A 19385-nucleotide genomic window follows, 5' to 3' on the forward strand; every position below is an offset into this window, starting at 1 on the left:
AGTGAAAGGAACAAAATCTAATAAATAAAAAAGTAATGAATTATGTTCTTGGGAGATCATTCGAATTAAATCATAGATTGGGTAATTTACACTAAAATTGAGAAAAAAAAAATAGAAATTATAATCATGTTTCTAAATTTTGAAAACAGTATATGTAGCTAATAGAAAAGACATGAGACTGCATAGAGTGTCTATATTCATTTTTATACTTGTTCTGTTAATGAAAATTATAATTTCGTACTATGCCTAAGTAGCGATATAAGACAATAGAAAACAAAATCAATAGTTCAGTGTTCTAATATCGTGCTAAAATCTTAACTTGTTGATGAAAGATTCCTCGAGCCAAAATGCAGCATTTGCTTCCAACTGAAGCAATTCCTAGTATTCTCACATACAAGAGTAAGAGCTGGGGGAAGGTTTACAATGGAGAACATAAACGACTTAAAAATTTTGACAGAAACTGGAAACCTTTCATGGTTGACAATGAGCTTGAGATTGGAGATGCCTGTATATTTGAGCTTATAGAAAACAACAAGAAGATGCTCAAATTCAAAGTTCACATTCTCAGAGGTGACATGCTGCCTGAAGTGTTAGCCTCTAGAGATGATACAAGTGCAGAGACCCCTAGTATTTTATTTAGCAGGTTCTCTCGTAAAATCCATTTTCGTGTATATGATATTATCACTTGATATTTTAATAAACTAATTGAAAATTTGTAATCAGATGTTCTGTTTCTAGAATTTTTATTCATAATATTTAATATACAACATTTTAATATATATATATACATATATAGGAGTAAATCAGAGAAGAAAAGATTTTCTAATTATGAAAATAGATTGATTCTTCTTTATAGAGAGATCCTCCTAAAGATAATAATTTATATAGGAATTGAACTTCTACAAAAAGCAAGATTTCTACAATAACAAATATGGTTTGAAGATTGTATATAGGAAAAAAAAAAGCACATTGTAGCCCATATCTATATCAGACTTTTAGAAATAATTAGTAGGTTTTCAAATGTTTCGGAAGGTGATTTTTCTTTTCTCCTGCAAGTAAGAGTAACATTTCTATCATTCTATGGAAGTTTCCTGGCTCAATTCAGTGTTTACCTCTTTTTTTGAACTGTAATGCATAGGAAAGCTCCTAGTAACAGAAAAAGGGACTTTAGTTTTTAAACTAAAAGTTTTCTGTGTAACTTCTATTCCTCTCGAGGTGGTCATAAGCAAGCCTTGTTCTCAGGAAAAGCATAAAACTTGAGAGAAGTCCAAAGGAGGAAATGAATCCCCACCATATAAATGTCTTCAAGTAACACTGCCTGCCCATGCACACCATTGCTTCCCCCACAAGGAAGCTTTCCGGACCCGGAGTCGTAGCATTTTTATCATATAACATAGCTGCAAGAAGGCCATAGAGGAAGGAACCAATAGGTATGTTGGTGATAAGAATGTTATGATTAACACTGACACTGTTTGGTCCAAAAAGCTCTGATGTTATTGACACAGCTGCTGAAAATATAAACCCTGAGCTTAGGCCTATCAAGCCTGTAGCAATTTGCAAGACTGCCTCACTGCCTGATGCAGCAAGCAGAAAGAAAGCAATTGGTGTTGGTAATACAGCAAGGGCTAGCCATCCAGTTCTTGCAAAGTACACCTTGCTGCATTGGTAGAAATTTTCAGTCGTTAGTCTTTCTTATTCATAGATTAATTTTGAGTGTTTTTATTCCAATCCTGCAAAATGATTTCTTGTAAGGGAACTAAAAAGAGCATGCTTTGGCATGTGAGTTCTGCTGGAGAGGCAGTTTCTCATAATTTAACTAACTTATGAAGATATATTTACACAGACTCATTTTCTTTAGCTAAGAATTGCATTACTTTCAGGGTCGTGTAACCACATCTTAGTTTGGTACCAATTTGTGTATAAGTTATGCACCATGACATATGGTTTATTGAGAATTAGATAGGCAATGACTGATATGGTTAGGGACGAGATTTGGGCTTAGAAGAGTATTAATAACGGAAAGAAACACGTTAACTCATTTCCCTAACCGTACTTGGATGGTTTAGAAAGAAGAAATATGAGAGCTTTTAAAGGGGTAGAAGATAATTTTGAGAGGGTTAGATATAGATAGTTGTAGACCTTAAATTTATTAATTATAAATCATTCTTTTTATTCTATAGAGAATTTTAGAGATCTGATTAATTTGATTGACATGTAAGTATTTTTGTACATGAATTGACATCCCTTTAGTGTTTGTGAATTAACGATATATATATCATATTTTATTTTATTTAAAGAAAAAAAAAAGAGCTGCACTACTTTTCTACGGTTGCTGAATTCTAAGTGAGTGTCTCTATTGTCAACTAACTACACTATCCGCTATCTCTATCTAATGAACAATTAATTAAACCTTAATAATCAATAATTAATAAAAAATGAATAGATATACTAAAATTTGGCATGGTAAGGACATACTTGTGCAGAAAATCCGGAGCTGCTGAAAGTAGACGACCGAAGAATGAACACGATGAATAGAGCGTGACTAGTGAATTAAGGTGAGAATCATATCCAAGTGACTGTGTGATCTGTCCTAGGTTATTACTATAAACAAGTCCAATGGTGCCGCCACAGAAGTAAGCTAAATAATATAGCCAGAAGTCCCACCTCTGCACAAGCAATCTTGCCGAGTGTTCTTCCCCAACCATGCTCAACCCACCTTTCCCTATCACCTCCCCAACACACCCTTCTTTTTCCATCACATCAAATGAACTTCTTCCACTCAAGCTGCCATCATGATCGCTCGCCATGAGTTCTTTACGAAGCTCCACAAGATCATGGTCATCAAAGCTGATGATGCTTGTGTTGGTATGTTGATTTGCTCGGTCCTTGGCATATACAATGCCAGGCAAACACAAGGGTAAAAACAAGAGAAACAGAGCTCCTCCTAGCAGAAATCTTGCTCTTGATGTAGTTGTAGATAGAGAGTTTAGAAAAAGCAAGTAGAGACCAGTAATGACAGCAATAATGTTGAGTAGCAGAAAAATGGAGGAGTCATGGCGAGTAGCATCAGGAGGATGCAATGGCGGTTGGGAGAGGATAATAGGGAGAGTTAAGCATGAGATGCAGAGTGGGATGAGTGCGTTTGAGAAGAGATAGAGAGTGTCATCTTCATATTTGATTGCGTTTGTGATGAGAGTGTAAATTGCAGCGCTGACGCCATTGAAGCTGATGGAAAGAGATAGTGCAAGTGCCTTGTTTGTTGGGAAATTCCGAATACATAATACAAAGCAGACTGTGTTGAACCAGCAGATGCTGCAACCGGATAATAGACATAGAAGAAAAACCTGCAAGATAAGTGTTTATTATCATAATTGTAAGTGTAGAATGAAAAGAACTTTCTCCTCTAAATTATACACATCTTGGGTTAGTTTCAGAATTGTGGGTTCTGTTGTGGGTTATATTGCAATTTAATTCAAAATTTGTGCCTGTAATTATTGATTTTATAAAATTGTTTCAAAAAGTTAGTGTTATTGAAATTGTTTTTTGAGAAATAGCAGAAATTATTCTCGAATAACATAAACAAATAAATTTTCTAAATATAGTACACCAAAATCATTTTTCTTTTTCTCTATGTCAGAATTTAATTAATATATTTCATTTGCAGAAAAAGATTTCTGTAGAATGAAACTAGATAGCACTATTGAGTAACGAGGCTTTGGATTATTAACGTATATCACAATTTCAAACCAAAACACAAATGGGAATCCATAAAGCAAACTTTTAAGAATGGTAGTTTAAAACGTGGTGCATGGGAGGACCGCATATCTATATATTTTAAAAAACTAACAATAAAAGTATTAATTATTTAATTCAGAAATGGTTGTTAATTATTTCCTCTACTTGGTACATACAATACAATATATTTTATTTCTTATTATTTTTTTTAAATCAATGTGTTATTATATCATATCTTTATTCAATAAAATATATAAAAATTGCATATTTATGAAATAAGTAAAGTACCAAAAATAATTTTTTAAAAATTAAAATTTATAAATAAAATATTTAGATTTAAAAATTAAAACTATTTTCACGGACAACCCGATGCCTGAATAATTTTTATCCACGTGTCAATTTAAAACAAAATTATTTCGTGCTCAGTAGAATTAGGAGACTTGTCCGTGACTCTAATTTCCCATATCCCAGCAGGCACGAAACTTGTGAAGGTGATGATGATGTCCATACATAAATATAGAATATACATCCAGTGGGACATCATTCATAACCAATAAAAATTTAAATAAAAAAAATAGAATTATTATGCTTAATTAATAAGTAATATTAAAAATAATAAAATAAATTATTTATTTCCTTAAAATTTGATATTTATTATAATTTAATTTTTAATTTCATTATATTTTTTCCTATAATATTTGTTTATTTAATTTAAACATCTATTTTTTTATTTTTAATAAAAAATCAAAATAATTAGAAGATATTTATATGATTTAAAAATTAATTTAATAATAATATTAGTTTAATAAAATTTATAAATTAATTATCAATTCATTAATTTAATTAATTATTTTAAAAAAATATATATTTTTTTAAATTTTCTTCATTAGACGCAGGAAGATTCTTAATCATTCAATTAAATGAACTACATGACAAATTAATCTTAATAGAATTTTAATTCCTTTTGATGACATCAAAGTCCAATTATCAATCAGTTGGTTCAACAATTAATTGACAATATCAGTTGTACTAGTTTTTTAATTTGAGATTAATTTCTAAATTTAAAATAATTAAAATATTACGATTGCAGATATCTCCGTTAGTTAAAACTTATCGAGAAACATCTTCTAGAAAATTCTATTAAAAAAGAGAGAATGAAAAGTAAATACCAGAAAGTAGGGCAAAGTGATGAAGTTGTGAATGAGGAGCCACTGGAGTCCGTAACCAACGAGTCCGATGAAGGCAGCCGAGAGCATAACCGTCCATAGAGGGAAGTAGATGAGAGAGACGCCGGAGCACCATCCGAATAGCTTCCCCATGTCCGATGCCACCGACAAATAATTCAGTTGAACCTGCGATATACCTAGAACTGATTTCAACGTCGACGAGTATGATGAGAAATCAAAATTCGTCCCTGTAAACGCCTGAATCCACGTCGTAGCCACCAGCACCATCCATTTTCTTGACTGCTCCGCCATCGATATTCCCAATTTTTCCCTCTCCGAAAACTGTAAGAGCAGAGAATCTTACAAAACGCTTGGTTGTAATCTGAAATCGCAGTGGATTTTACGCAATGCAAGTTTTCCTGTTCATAAAATAGTTTCAACTTGAGAGAGAGAGAGTTTGTCTTAGAAGAAAAGTGAAAATGATTCGCTTACCTGTCACTCTCGAGCAGCTACCATACTACTATGAACTATTTGCGGTTTGATTGGTTGATGGAATTCTTTATATAACGTTCAATTTTTTAAATATTAATATTCTAACAGAAATGAAGAACGATGTGGTTATGTGTGTGTGGTCGGGTTCTCGGTCGTTATTGATTAAAAATAGTGAATTGTCGTGCTCTGGAGAACGAGCTATTTATTGTGATATTAATGGCCCAGTGACGGGTCGCGGGGTCGATGCCCCGGAAAAGTTACACTAACTAGATAATGCATATATATTTATAAACAGACACTGTGAATATGCGGGTGTGTGTGTAATGGTACTGATTTATGCTTTCTGAAACAAAGGTTGTTACCAATTAAATTCTGGAAAAGTTACACTAACTGGACAATGCATATATATATTTATGGACACTGTGAATTAAATTCTGAAATCTCTGTGGACAGTATGGTTGAGTATGGTGCAGGTATAGAGGGATGGGTACGGGTACAGTGAGGCAAGGGAGCATGAGGGGACAAGATATTGGTCTTCTTTTGGGTAGAAAATGATTACTGGAAAAGAGTGAGCAAAATAGAATAGCCAGTAGGGAATATTGAAGGGAAAAGTGGAAACAATCTAGTGAGATCCTTGTATAATTGTCAACGACTCTCGTGATCGTAAGTTTCCTATCTCATGAATTGAAAATCTCAACGAATTTAAATTAAGTCATTCTCAAGATAATCTGACTATATTGAGTTCTAAAATAATAAGAATCAATGAGCCGGAGTAAATTGCTTGCGTAGTAAATCATTGAGTAAGAAAGAGGAATTTTGATGACACAAACACCCACTTTTTAAAATCCACCAACGTTTATTTTGGGAGCCAACAGAAAAATCATTGAGGTAATGTTTTATTTTAGGTAAAATGTAGACATGAAAATAATTCCGAGGTTACTAAGGAAAATAAGGAATTACCATTGTACTCGGCGAAGTCAAAAGAAATTAGATAACATGCACATTAGGAGAGGTTTTGGGACTTCTTCCAAAACATCTACGACTGTGAGAGAATAAGACCATGATTTTGAAAGTTCGAAGAGATATAAATTGCATGGGTTCGAAATGTGACAAACTTAGGAAATAAAATCTTAGGGTTTTACTCCAAAGCCAACTGAAGATGGTGAAAAAGTAACAATCATAATTGATCTTAGCACATAAAACCATATAAAACTTAAATGTCACCAAAGAAAATATTCAATAGGAAATAATGAATAAAGCTTTTAAAAAAATAAAATAATAAATAAATAATAAGTATCCTACTTATATAAATTTCTATTGAGATGTCACACAGAAGTTGTAATGATGATTCAGAAAACCCTTAAATATTAAATTCTCACATGCTAGGTAGATATAAATATTTTTGTGTGGGATGAAAAAAAGTATGCCAAATTAAAACTCTTCTTCCTGACACTTCTTGTCCCCTCTAAAATAAAATTTTGAAGAAGAAAGAGAATGTTCTAGGAACATGTTCTAATAATAAGTCATTACCTGTGGATGATAAATCTAGAATATAAGTCTTTTGTAGATTAAAAAAATACGAAAATAATGCAATATACTAAGATGGGGCTCCAAAGTGAACTTCACTAAAATAGAGTAGTGGGAGAGTGGAGGACCAATAACCCACCACACATAGAAGATTTCTCTTTGAATTAACGGAAAAAAAAAATAATGATGTAATAAATACGCAACATATATCTTAAGACCATACTTAAGTATAGATATTTGAAAATTTTAAAAGTTTAAGGTATACTTGCAAGAGCTAAAACCAAACATTACCACTTGAAATAAATTCCAAACCAAGTGTAAATTTGAAGGACAAATTTTTTTTTGACGGAGAAGTATGTAACATCACAAGAAAGAAAAAAGAAATAAGAAATTGAGGGTAAAAATCTCATCCATAATGGACGACTATGATCTAACTTTACCCACTATATAAAGGGCACTGTTTTTACACCAAAGAAAAAGGAGGGAAAGAAGAAGAAACCCTAAGAGAGAGAGAGGCTGCCGATGGATGGAGAGGGAGCAAAATAGTAAGAAATTCGTGAAAGAGAGGAGAGCAACCAAGCAGAGAAGCATCGCTAGCTGAGAGGAACTAAAAAGAGGAAGAGAGTCCACTCAATTTATTTCCGTCGTGCAAATCCGAGAGGTAAGTTCATTTCAGTCTCCAGAAACAGATGGAAGCAGGCTGTAAGAAAACTTAACAGTAAATGTAAAATGCATATATGTGTACTGGTATGTATTACATTGTCCGAATTTCACTGTGGTTATGGCCGAATGATAGGCTGAGGGAGAGAGCTCAGGTGAGGCTAATAGATTGAGGTTCTGAGTTTAAAACTGGGCCGGGTTAACCAAAATCTAGGAGTGAATTTCTGAAGTGTATAGTAGCCAGGGAAGGGAAAAGTTAGAGATAGACAGAGAGAACATCGAATGAGAGATGAGTGTCACAAAGAGGGACAAGAAGGGATTCTGGGTAGGCATAAGCATGAACAAAATTTGATAATTGATACAGAAGAGAAACTTATTGGATGATAGGTTAGCTGAGACGGTTTTGAGGTGAGTTGATGTACTTTCAGGTGAACCATGCATTTCAGTGACAAAAAATCGGTGAACGTGGGTGAGGACAGAATAGTAATAATGACGAATGAGCATGAAAAGAGTTTAATATGGGGTCCTAAACGATAGGGATGGTAGTATGGGATAATGAGGACACTGGTGACAGAAGATAGAAAGTAAATACTAATCAATATTAAACTGAGGCTAATTCATATTTTTCTGTATGTTGTTTCTTATTGTGTGGTGTGTGTGGGGGGGGCATGTGCTGGCAGGAGAGATGGGAACCAGCTGACTAAAAATCAATCAGCAGAGTGGACCGGATAATAGAGGGTCCGAAGGGAGTGAATCTCCCGAATATGTTCTGTATATGAGGCCAGAGTTGTGGCCTAGAAAGAGAAGGCCAGAAGGACCGTGCCTGGCATGCCGAATACAAGCTGTGTGTGTGTGTTGTGGCCTTAGTGTTCTGTGTGTGTACATTATTTGCTGGTGTGAACAGTACAGGTAGAGAAATGGACCGGTGGAGCGGGGTGTGAAATCTGATAGAAAATTAGTTAAAATAAGAGATAGATGAGGGATAATCATGAAAACAAAGTATGAAGTTATGAATGGGTGAAATAAGTAATTGTGTTGGGTGATTCAGTTGACAAATATATATTACTTTAATGTTTTTCAGTCGCGAGATAAGAGTTATTGTATGTGTATGAAAGAGATGAGGGGAAATCATGGAAATAAAAGTTGAGATACTAATAAGTTAAATAGACATCTATATTGAACGATTTAATGGATATGTATACACTGAATGTTTTTTTTTCATCTGCTGGACAAGAATAACTGCATGTATATAAACTTAAACATGTATGTGAAAAAACAGTGCGGGGAAGCAGCTTAGTTCTGCAAATGGATGAACATGAAAGTAAGTTGAATGTCGGTTATTCTGTTTAAATTGTACAATATGTTATGGAAATTGTAAAGTCTTGATAGTGGCTGGAAGAAACTTGCAAGATGAGTATAAGAAGAAAATTCAGGTAAGTGTTTTGAGTTGCGAAAAACACCTATTAGGGTGGATGAGTTTCTGCATTGTAAAATAGATTCTGGTTGCTTGAGGTGTTGGCTTGAACTTACCAGCGTTTTATGCTCATCCCAATATCTAATGTTGTTTTTCCAGATCAAGTAAAATAGGATGAGGATCTTGGTCCAGTCAACATTCTTTTGGAGGCATAAAGAATAAAGAAGCTAAAGTTGTGTGGGAGTGAAGTATGATAGAGGTTCATTTGATGTCTAGGAACTTAAACATTGTGCAGTTGAAATAAAAAAAATAAAGAGAGGCGGTAGGCGAGTACGTGAAAAGAGTATAACTTCGGTGGCCGAAACTGAACATGACATGATTGTATGAACATTGTTGGATTTGCCTTATTATGTTTTTCAATTACATTTTCATGATATGAATGAGTATAAGATCATCCATATGCCGATATTCGGGTCGGGTCGTTATATTTTATCAATTAAATAATAATATAATCACAATATAAATACTCAGATTTGAAAAAAAAATTAGAAATATAAGTATTTAGGACAATGAATATTAATTTTAATAAAAATCTTAAGTATTGTGCTCAATACTTAACTATGCCAAATTTATTACAATTTAAGTTTTCTTAAAATTTCATCACTAGATCTCTTTATTATAATATATACATTTTTTGTTTTTTTTATTATATATTTTTCTATTATCAATGAATATTTACATAATAATAATAATAATAATAATAATAAATGATTAGATAACGTTATGTTATAAAATCTATTAAATAACTAAAAGAATCTTTCAAGTTTTCCAATATTGACCAATTGATTTTTTAGTTCATACCTCTTATACAACATAGATATATTTTTTTATAGTTTATAAATACGGACAAAAATTATTTAAATTCTTTTAATAACTAGAAATGTATAATATTTAAATCTAACTAGAGTTTGCCGTGACAAAAAAACTAGGTTCCAAAAAAAAAAAATTATTCCTGCTTATTTTATGCTCTAATAGTTGTTAAAATAAAATAATATTATAATATTAAATATAATTACATTTATAATATATGACAATGAATATCTAGATAAATAAATATTATTTTTGATTACATTTTTTATCCTTTTTAAATATGTTTTATGAATAAAATTTAATTATTTAAATGTTAGGTTATTTATTATTATTTATCTTTATATATATGCCACATATTGACCCTGCATTATATTTGTTTAGTATAAATTTATATATTTTTATTAATTAAATAATACTTACATACATTATTATAAAACAAATTCAAAATAATGTTACGCACAATGTTTTCTTAAACTAAACAAGCCCTAAATGGCCCAACAAGGGAGTTCTACTTCGAAGCTTAAGAAGCATGTCCGCTCAACCCAAATGCTCAACACTAAATCTTTACTTACTCAGAAATAACTCGGCGTTTCACCTCAACAGAACTCTCTCTCTCTCTATTCAACCCTAACGGAAAAAAACCAGAGGAACAAGAGAGTGAGAGCTTAAAAAACAGTTCACAGAAGACATAGCCCTAAACAGAGTCAGAAGGTAAGAAATGGAGGTAGAATTGGAGCCGCGAGTTAAACCGTTGGCTTTCAAAGTGAAGGGAATGTCGAGAGAGTCGCTGTCACAGAAGGCCACTCACGTCCTCGACACCGACCTCCGTACTCATTGGTCCACCGGTACCAACACCAAGGAATGGATCTTACTCGAGCTCGATGTAAGCATCTCTCTCTCTCTTTCTCACGCAGTATATGTGTGTATATATATGTATGCGTGTTCATCTATTTGTTTTTGTTTGCTTTGTTTGATTTTGGATGCTTTACTTTTTGAATTATGTGTAAATTTATCATCTGATTACATTTGGATGCGATTTTTTTTTTTGTTTATTCTCGTCCTCTTCTTCCTCCCGTTTGTTTTCCAGTACCAAATTATGTGATTGTTAATGTGTGTCTGTTAGTATTTCTCTTTTGTGAATTTGGTTCATGGCGGAGAGTGTAGCCTCTTGGTGAATTTACTGGGTTGAGGAGGAATCATGAAACTTTTTGGCTAATTGTATGAGAGTGGAAAAGGAATTATCAGCTAGAAATGGCTAACAAGTTTGCGAGTTTTCATGTTCGTATTGGTAAAGGAATAATGATAGAACCTTTAATCTCCATGTATTTGGCCGTGAATTAATAGCAGTACGCCACTTGACCTATTGTTTGTTTGTTGAAAATAGTCAGAACCAACCAGTGAAGCTTGGCTTCTTGTATTTTGTGTTTGTAGCTACGGGGAATAAGAAAAATTACTCATCATGTGCACTGAAGGTTATACTTAATTTGTTTCGGAATCAGCTGTTGCGTGGAATATCTTTGAAACTATCACCAGACTAGCTGTTAATTACAGTTTCTGCAAAATGTTTTGGATAAGTATTACTATTTAAGGTGATTACTCTGTGTTGAATCTGTAATGATCAACTATATTAGTGGATATTTTCATGTATGTTTAAATTTGTTTTCCTTCCCTTTTATTTTGCAGGAACCTTGCCTTTTATCACATATCCGGATATATAATAAATCTGTACTTGAATGGGAAATAGCAGTTGGCTTACGTTACAAGGTTTGGTGCTTGAATACTAGTATAAATTTCTTAAAATATTTTACTTTTAGCTATTTTTAGCTGTACAATATATGTACGTGGCAATAAATTTTGACAAATGAACTCGGTATAAAATGTTACAATTCTATGTCATTACGATTCTCAATTTAAAAAATTGAATTTTTAATTCCCATTGAATCTCGATTCAACAAATATGGTTTGACCTAATTGTTATTTTTTCAATTGTTTCAGTTTTTGTCTTTCCCTTTATTATGAATCATATTTTAGGTTTAATATTATTTTTTATTTATGATGTTTATTTTTGACCATATATATCTTTTATTTCCTATAATATTTTTCTTTTCAATTTACCTTTGGAATTTGAGATTTCTTCGATCTTTCTGATTAATGTCTATTTTAGTGTCTACATATTACTGACATTAAGTTTGACACATCTAATCTAATAAAATGAGATGATATTATTAAAGAGAAAATGGTGATGCTCCCATGAAAAATGAGCTTAGTTACCTTCTGGTTTATAATTTGAGAGACGAAAACATTTTTATAGCCAATAGCAGATCTTATTTGGCCAGTACATTTTATATTTTGCTGATGGGATTTATTTATCAGCCAGAGACATTTATAAAAGTCCGCCCACGTTGTGAAGCACCTCGACGTGATATGATATATCCTATGAACTACACTCCATGTCGTTATGTTCGAATATCTTGTTTACGGGGAAACCCCATAGCGATTTTCTTCATCCAGGTACTTATGAGAATTATTGAAGTTCTTTCTCCTCTATGTTTGTGTTTTTAACAAGCATGAATGTGTGGCTGTCTTCTCTTCCTGTAGGAATGGTGAGAACATGACAAATTAGTGATGTTATTATTAGCAAACTTCAAGCTTTAGTTCTTTTATGAGATCAGAGATCATAAATTCTACAATATGTGCATTTAGATTCATGTAGTTGACCAATCAGATTAGTGTTAGGGCTAATTTGGATAGAATTTGCTTGTAACATGCTTCATTTTGTGGATATTAAAATAATCTATACTTTTCATATATTTCTTAACTTCTTTTGGAAGATATGTTATTATTTGCTTTAGCAGCAGCTAACTTGCAGCTGAATCATCCCTATTTATTGTTTGCCAAGAAGATACATTTTAGGAAATAGTTTTATGCAGTTTTATGTTTCTTATTACTAAATTTGGATCCATCATGCTTTCCCTTTACTACCTGGAAAGAATAAAAGAGCAGAAAAGTAATTTTTTTTGAAAGACATGGCTGCTATTTAGATCCTCCAAGCCCCTTTAGGTGTTAGAAACAACATCTTTTGGGGGTTGAGCCTTCACATACCATAACCCGGTCCTGTTTCCTTAATGGTAATTTACTTTCTTTTTAGGGGAAGGAAAACGCAGCATGTACTTATGAGTGGACAAATCCTATTATGTGTGATCTACCCTTTATGTAAGTAATGGATAACTACGGGTAGATCTTTTTAGCCTTCTCACCTCCATCTCATACCCTATACTTTATGCAAGAGGTTTTGAATAACATCAAGTAAAGCTTCTTCTTGTATACTTGTCAAGTGGGACTACTTTGGCAAAAACAAATCTAGCCTAACCTTGCCTTGTGCAAGCTAGCCAACTAGCTGATGAAGTCCCATCTAAACCTGGAAGTCCCTTTCTACCACCTTCTTATGAACTTTCTACTTCCCCTATATGTTGGCTACAATGCCAACTTGACAAATGGCATTAGCCATTTGCTTCCAGACCTTTTAAGAAGAATGGATTTCTATTCTTGCCAATTGTTTGATTCTTTTTTGAGAGAAAAGAGAAATATTATAAACAAGGCATCGAGGGGGTGTCAACCACATACAAAGCCACTGACCCGTTAGAGGAAGTCAAGATATTGGCAAGGTTCCCTAGATTTTTTCCATTTTGGACAAAATGGGCAAGGTTTTGAATCAATAGTCTCTCATGGCGAGCAAATCACCAAGAAATTATTAGACTCCTTTCTTTTCGTCTAATCCAAAAAATTGCTAAAGAAATGAGGGAGACAGCTTCTTCCTTCTTTCCATATTGTGTATTGTCCCAAGCCCAAATCTCACCAGTTGTCATGCAACCAACAATCCAAAGGAATATCTCAGTGATAAGATTGGTTATTCATTAGATGTCTTATTCCTTTCCAACTAGTTAGAATTGAAGGCAAGCTTGGTGAAAATCGATTTAACTGACGATTAGGCAGAGGTTAACAATGATGATTGGCTATGACTTTGTGTTGCAAGGTTAGTAATTTTCTGGGGTTAACAATAATGAGGTGGCTGTATTTCAAAAAAAAAAAACAATATTGAGTTGGCTATGACTTTGGGTTCGAAGGTCAGTAATTTTCCATTAAGTACCTCAGTTTGGCTCTTTCTGCCTATATTACGGAGGCTTGTTTATGGGACGTAGTGATGACTACATAAAAAGTGGTTGGTAGGTAGGAAGAGAAGATCTTTGTTACGATCTGTACTGATGGATTGCCTTATAGAGCATTAACAATAAAATCTGTAGGTATATTTGCATTCTTTTTTTATTTTCTGCTTTCTCTTATTTTCATAATTTAAAGATAGATAATTAGGACTCGTTTGATAGAGATAACCCTATAATCTCTAGAGTGAAAACATACTCTTCATTAACATCAAATTCATACCATAATGCTGTCTTCACCAACAGCACAAGATATATACAAGAAAGTAAGCAGTTAATTCTGGAATTAGAATTTCCAGAATTGCCAAAACGGCCTTGTCTTATAACAGATTTATTTCTTATCCTAATACCCATTTAACACTTATTTTCACAAACTTACATGGTTATTACGCTAAATATTAACACTAACACACATATATAGGTTATTTAAAAAAAAACACACACATATATAGGCAGTTATACTGGATTATTATTTTTATATCTTTTTGGTAAACCTGCGCATAAGGAACAATTTAGTTCCTAACAATATTCATCTAGAGGAGGTAAATTGACTCTTAACCGGTGTAAACCTCTGTAATTTCCATGTTTACTGTCTCTTTCTTCTTCCTATTCTGGAAAAGTGGGGAGGCGGATTGAGGACATCCATTGTTAAATTTTGAGGGATAATGCGGGTGATCAAAAGAACTTTTAGTTTTTGTAGGGTGATGCAGATGATTGAAGGAAATTTCACTAGTTTGGAAGATAAAAGAAACTTTTAGTTTTTGTGGGGTGATGTAAATGATCAAAGGAAGTTTCACTAGCTTGGAAGCAAATGAATTATTTGGGGAGAAAAGGTGGGGTGGTCATTAGGCCCCATGAAGTTTAAAAGAAACTTTTAGTTTTTGTGGGGTGATGTAAATGATCAAAGGAAGTTTCACTAGCTTGGAAGCAAATGAATTATTTGGGGAGAAAAGGTGGGGTGGTCATTAGGCCCCATGAAGTTTCAATACAGCCTTTTTGCTTAAATGGAATCATCTTTCTTTTTTAATAGACTCAAAGGGTGTTTGACTTGCATTATTGTAAAAAGTGTTTATAAGCTATACAACTTATAAGCTCTCAAATAGTGTATACGCTGATACATTTTTTTTATAAGATGTAGTACTTTATTTGTGTTTGGGAAAGTTATATCTTATAAATTGTACTATTTTATTTGTGTTTGGTAAAGTTATAGCTTATAAGCTGTCAATTCTATTAAAATAAAAAAAAATGAACTTTTACCTTTTTTCATTTGTAGAGTTACACAAAATATAATTTTTTTGCTTGAAATCATATATTTTTTGTTTGTACTACTTAAAATATAAACTAAATGTCAAGTAATAATTTTATTTCAAGTATTATTTTTTGTTTTGTGTTATGCTTAACTACAAGTTAGTGATATATGTTAGAATTTTAAAAATTGTTAAGGGTTAATTTAGACTTCGGGTCAGAGAGCTTATAAGCTCTCTAAAAAAATGTTAGGAATAACCAGCTTTCTACAATGCGTAAAAAGTTTTTACAGCGCTGATGGAGAGATTATAAGCCCATGTTGGCCAGCTTATGAGCGTAAGCTAAACAACCTTTCATTCAAAGCCAACTTCGGTTTGTGGATTGATGAATGGTGTTCTATGTTGGTAGGGGTGTTTTTGCCTCTAACATTTGGAGGTAGATTGGTAGGAATTGGGCAGGTTTTTGCAGCGATATTTTCTACCAGGTGGGGACTGGTTGGTAGAGTACGCTTTTGGGAAATACTTGGGGTGGATGACAGGTCTTTGATAGAGGATTGTCCTTCTATCTACACCATTTCTCAATCCAAAGAATCCAATGTTATGGATTGTTTTGAGTTGTTAAGTGGTTGAATATGGTGGAGAATCCATCATCCCTCTTCCTCTAAAGAGAAGATATAGTTCTCCAAGAATATAGGAAAATGTGTATACACGTGAAAGCCTGTGTACGTTATATTCTTTACACATGCAATTAGAGGATGCGGTGGTTCTAGGGCTGAATCATGATTGGACTTGTATCTTTTCCTTGTTTGATAACAAATACATGTTGATTTTCAAATTCCTACAATGGCTTTCTTTAACATGTATCTTTTTTTATGTATAGCTTATTGGAGTATCTGTGGCTGGTCTTGAGCCAGAGTTTCAGCCAGTTGTAAATCACTTATTGCCACAGATTCTCTCACACAAGCAGGATGCACATGATATGCATCTTCAGGTTAAGCATATCGATACCACTATTTCAAAAGTTTTTCATTACTGCCTCTTGTATTATGAAGTATTCTGATTCCATTTAAGTTTATAGTTGTTACAAGACATGGCGAGCCGATTGACAGTGTTCCTTCCCCAACTTGAGGTATATACTTGCCTCTTCATTTGTCCTGTCAATTTTTACCCTAGTGTTTTGCATGTTTTCTTATGTTTCTCCTTCTTTTACTTTGGTGAACATAAACCTTTCTTATTGTGCAGGCAGACCTTAGCAACTTTTTAGATGCTGCTGAGTCTAATTTGCGTTTTCTTGCCATGCTTGCCGGTCCATTTTACCCAATACTCCAGCTTGTAAATGGAAGGTAGTCGATGTTGAATATTTTTACATGCATTGGTGTGCTTTTGTTTTTGTTTGTGTAAATTCTTATATTTATATGCTTATGTATGTACAAGATGGATCTTGAAGGTACACATAGGAGCAATTTCGAGTAGGCTCTAGATTTATGCGACCTTTATGCCATTATACTAGCCTCTTGCATCAAGTGCATGCCATTAGTCTATGTTATGTTTTCTAAAAAATGTGTCCAAGTGTTATCTTTATCAATTTGGTCATTTTTGATTTGATTGAAGATGAGACTTGGGCTTGGATTGTAATTCTTGACTTTATGGAGCACAAGCAAGCTTTTGTTATAGGAGTAATATGAGAGCTTTCAATGGGTGTGCAATGGTTGCTTTCTGTCCTCTCATTAAGATTACTTGTCTCAATATCTTGAAATTCTCCTTTAAGAGATACCATTGGCAAATAAGCTAGTGGTTATCAAATTTCTGTAGCTACTGTTGTTTTTTTCTTTATTTTTTATGTTTTATTTTTCTAATTGTAGTATGATTTATGGTAAAAGTTATGGAATCTTTTTTGTTCCTTTTACAAGTAGGGAATAGTATTTATTTGAGCTACTACTTAACTTAGGCAGAAGCCAAATAGACAAGTCCAACCAACCAACGGCTTTGCTTTTGCAGTATAATTTCTTCCTTTTGAGAATAAAGGAAGCATCATAGTGTTTATTCTTTTGTTAAGGTGCCATTTTCTTTTTTGTTTTCTTTTTAAATTTTTTTTCCAATTCAGCTCCCAACCATTTATTTTGAGCAAATAAGCGCAAGTCTTCTCATTTTGTTCAATTAGGTGTTCAAAGTTTTAACTTAAACTATCAGGTGCCCAATATTTTGATTTTATCTAATAGACTGCACAATATTTATCATTGTAATTGAACGTTCAGTTAATAAACAATATTAAATCTGGTACTACATGGCATATCACGTAGTATATAAGTTACGTGCCATGATAATTACAAAAATCATGTTGTCATGAAACATACAAAAAAACATATGCACAAAATCAATAAAAAAATAGAAAATACTTAAGATTAAGGAAGAGGAAAGCTATAGTCATTGTCCTTGTCCTTGTCTCCTTCATCATTCTATGTTTACCCAAGAAAAAAATGTAGAGTGATGAAGGCAATAAGGGTAACAGCTGTAATTTTTTAATTTTTAAAATTTATGATTATTTTTATTTTATTATCTTTTTTATATTTTTATTATTTTCATATACTTATGTAGCTTTTGCAGGTAATATGGTATGGCAAGTGAGACAAGATTTAATAGTTAATTATTAAAGGCACTAAATAATCATAATTTTTGGCACTCAATTAAAAAGATTAAGAAATGCTAGATACTGAATTGTCAAAATAAAAAGTTATGTACCCAATTGATTTCTTGGAATGTTAGGGGGATAAACGACCATAAGAAGAGACAGGTTATTAGATGTTGTATGAATGGATGGAAACATGATGTGATTTGCCTTTAGGAATCTAAAATGGAATCTATTTATGACGGGATTATCTGGTCTCTAAAAGACTAGGGCAATAGGTTGGAAGACCTACTTGCAATGGGAGCATATGTTTATTTTGATTTTATGGAAGGAGGAGGTTTTCAAATGTGAGGAGGTGATTTTGGGAGAATACTCTATTTCATAGTTGTTTGAAGATCGTAGAAATAAGTGTTTACTAGTGTCTATAGTAGAGGCGAAGGGAAAGATAGGGTATTGCTATGGAAGGATTAGGGGGCTGTAAGCAAAAATGTGACTTCTTGTAGGTTGTGGGAGTGGATTTCAATATGGTCTTGAATAGACAAGAAAGGTTCGAAGAGCACTTCTCTAGGGTTTACACTGAAGGATTTAAGTAGACTCTTGGCAGACTTGAATTACTAGATTTATCTTGTGGGAGGTAAATGAGCTTTGTCTAATCAAATACTCAATCCGACTTGTTCAAGAATTGACACATTTTTGGCGTCAGTTTCACACCAACTACAAATAAAAGGTCTATGCCAAAAACTTTTACAATAGACCATCTTTGATAATTTCTCTATCAAGTGAGGTCTTTGCCCATTCAAAATTGAAGATAAATGGTTGAAAGTTAATGGTCTTTGCAATAAAATCATTGAATGGTGGAGAGGGGCTATGGAGAAAAATAAGACTGGTTTTAGAGTGGCTCAGAAGATGAAGGTAATGAAGACCAAAACTAAAAGGTTGGGCAAATATGAGGGGAGGATGCGAAACAATGTTGTCCCAATCTTTACTACAGGACATTGAGGTCATTGATAGGATGGAGGGGAAGGGTGTTTTGTTTAATAAAGATTTGGCTCGTAGGGAATTCATAATGCTTGAATTGGCAAACATATTACAAAGGGATGAGATATTATAGAGAGAGCCAGATGGATAAAGGAGGGGGATAGAAACACAAAATTTGTCCATAGCATGACAAATCATCATAGGAGGATTAACTATGTGGAGGAGATGGAGATAGATGACTAGATAATGAAGGATAATGAGCAGCTGTGGCAAGGGTTCATTGAATTCTTCTGAAGAATATATTGCAAGGAGTTTACTTGGAGGCCCAAGTTGGATGGCCTCGACCTTCATGTCCTTGGATGAGTTGATATGAGAACCACTTGAAAGAAAGTTCACTGAAGAGGAGGTCCTTGAAGGACTTAGGCAATGTAGAAGGTATAAAACACTTGGTCTCAA

At 33.2% G+C, this 19385-nt stretch overlaps 3 protein-coding genes and 1 long non-coding RNA gene across 5 annotated transcripts in view; 3 read left to right on the forward strand and 1 right to left on the reverse strand.

Moving 5' to 3' along the window:
- Window positions 1-347: 347 nt before the first annotated feature.
- On the forward strand, window positions 348-689 carry LOC148253538 (B3 domain-containing protein Os06g0112300-like). Its single transcript, XM_088223398.1, has one exon. The coding sequence runs from the start codon at window positions 348-350 to the stop codon at window positions 687-689; it is 342 nt and encodes a 113-aa protein (XP_088079524.1).
- A 243-nt stretch (window positions 690-932) lies between these two features.
- On the reverse strand, window positions 933-5580 carry LOC110812817 (protein NUCLEAR FUSION DEFECTIVE 4-like). Of its 2 annotated transcripts, XM_022039673.2 has the most exons (4): window positions 5394-5580; window positions 4905-5320; window positions 2476-3344; window positions 933-1657 (listed from the first exon to the last, which is right to left on the reverse strand). In XM_022039673.2, exons 2-4 carry the CDS (start codon window positions 5211-5213, stop codon window positions 1180-1182), a joined length of 1656 nt encoding a protein of 551 aa, XP_021895365.2. In that variant the 5' UTR covers window positions 5214-5320; window positions 5394-5580; the 3' UTR covers window positions 933-1179. The 2 variants fall into 2 exon arrangements, with proteins under 2 accessions (XP_021895365.2, XP_088077850.1); XM_088221724.1 differs by lacking the exon at window positions 5394-5580 and having other exon boundaries at window positions 4905-5387.
- Window positions 5581-7200: 1620 nt separating this feature from the next.
- LOC148253539 (uncharacterized) lies at window positions 7201-9454 on the forward strand. Its single transcript, XR_015812772.1, has 2 exons — window positions 7201-7581; window positions 9154-9454. It is a non-coding gene; the product is annotated as an uncharacterized LOC148253539 (long non-coding RNA).
- Window positions 9455-10411: 957 nt separating this feature from the next.
- Window positions 10412-19385, forward strand: part of LOC110812859 (uncharacterized) — a 42327-nt gene continuing 33353 nt past the window's right edge. Inside the window, exons 1-6 of the mRNA XM_088223537.1 lie at window positions 10412-10747; window positions 11548-11628; window positions 12238-12375; window positions 16206-16316; window positions 16404-16454; window positions 16568-16668. Coding sequence (XP_088079663.1) covers window positions 10583-10747; window positions 11548-11628; window positions 12238-12375; window positions 16206-16316; window positions 16404-16454; window positions 16568-16668 — 647 coding nt within the window. The 5' untranslated portion in view covers window positions 10412-10582. The remainder of the gene's footprint in view (window positions 10748-11547; window positions 11629-12237; window positions 12376-16205; window positions 16317-16403; window positions 16455-16567; window positions 16669-19385) is intronic.

This window comes from Carica papaya, chromosome 6 (genome assembly GCF_054855325.1).
Source record: "Carica papaya isolate Zhongbai chromosome 6, ASM5485532v1, whole genome shotgun sequence".
In the NCBI taxonomy this organism is placed as follows: domain Eukaryota; kingdom Viridiplantae; phylum Streptophyta; class Magnoliopsida; order Brassicales; family Caricaceae; genus Carica; species Carica papaya.

Coding starts and splice junctions, on each gene's coding strand:
- LOC148253538 (XM_088223398.1), top strand. CDS start 348: ATGCAGCATTTGCTTCCAACTGAAGCAATTCCTAGTATTCTCACATAC.
- LOC110812817 (XM_022039673.2), bottom strand. CDS start 5,213: ATGGCGGAGCAGTCAAGAAAATGGATGGTGCTGGTGGCTACGACGTGG. Junction 3,345..4,904: donor TCACTTTGCCCTACTTTCTG/GTATTTACTTTT, acceptor CTTATCTTGCAG/GTTTTTCTTCTATGTCTATT. Junction 1,658..2,475: donor GCTCCGGATTTTCTGCACAA/GTATGTCCTTAC, acceptor CTACCAATGCAG/CAAGGTGTACTTTGCAAGAA.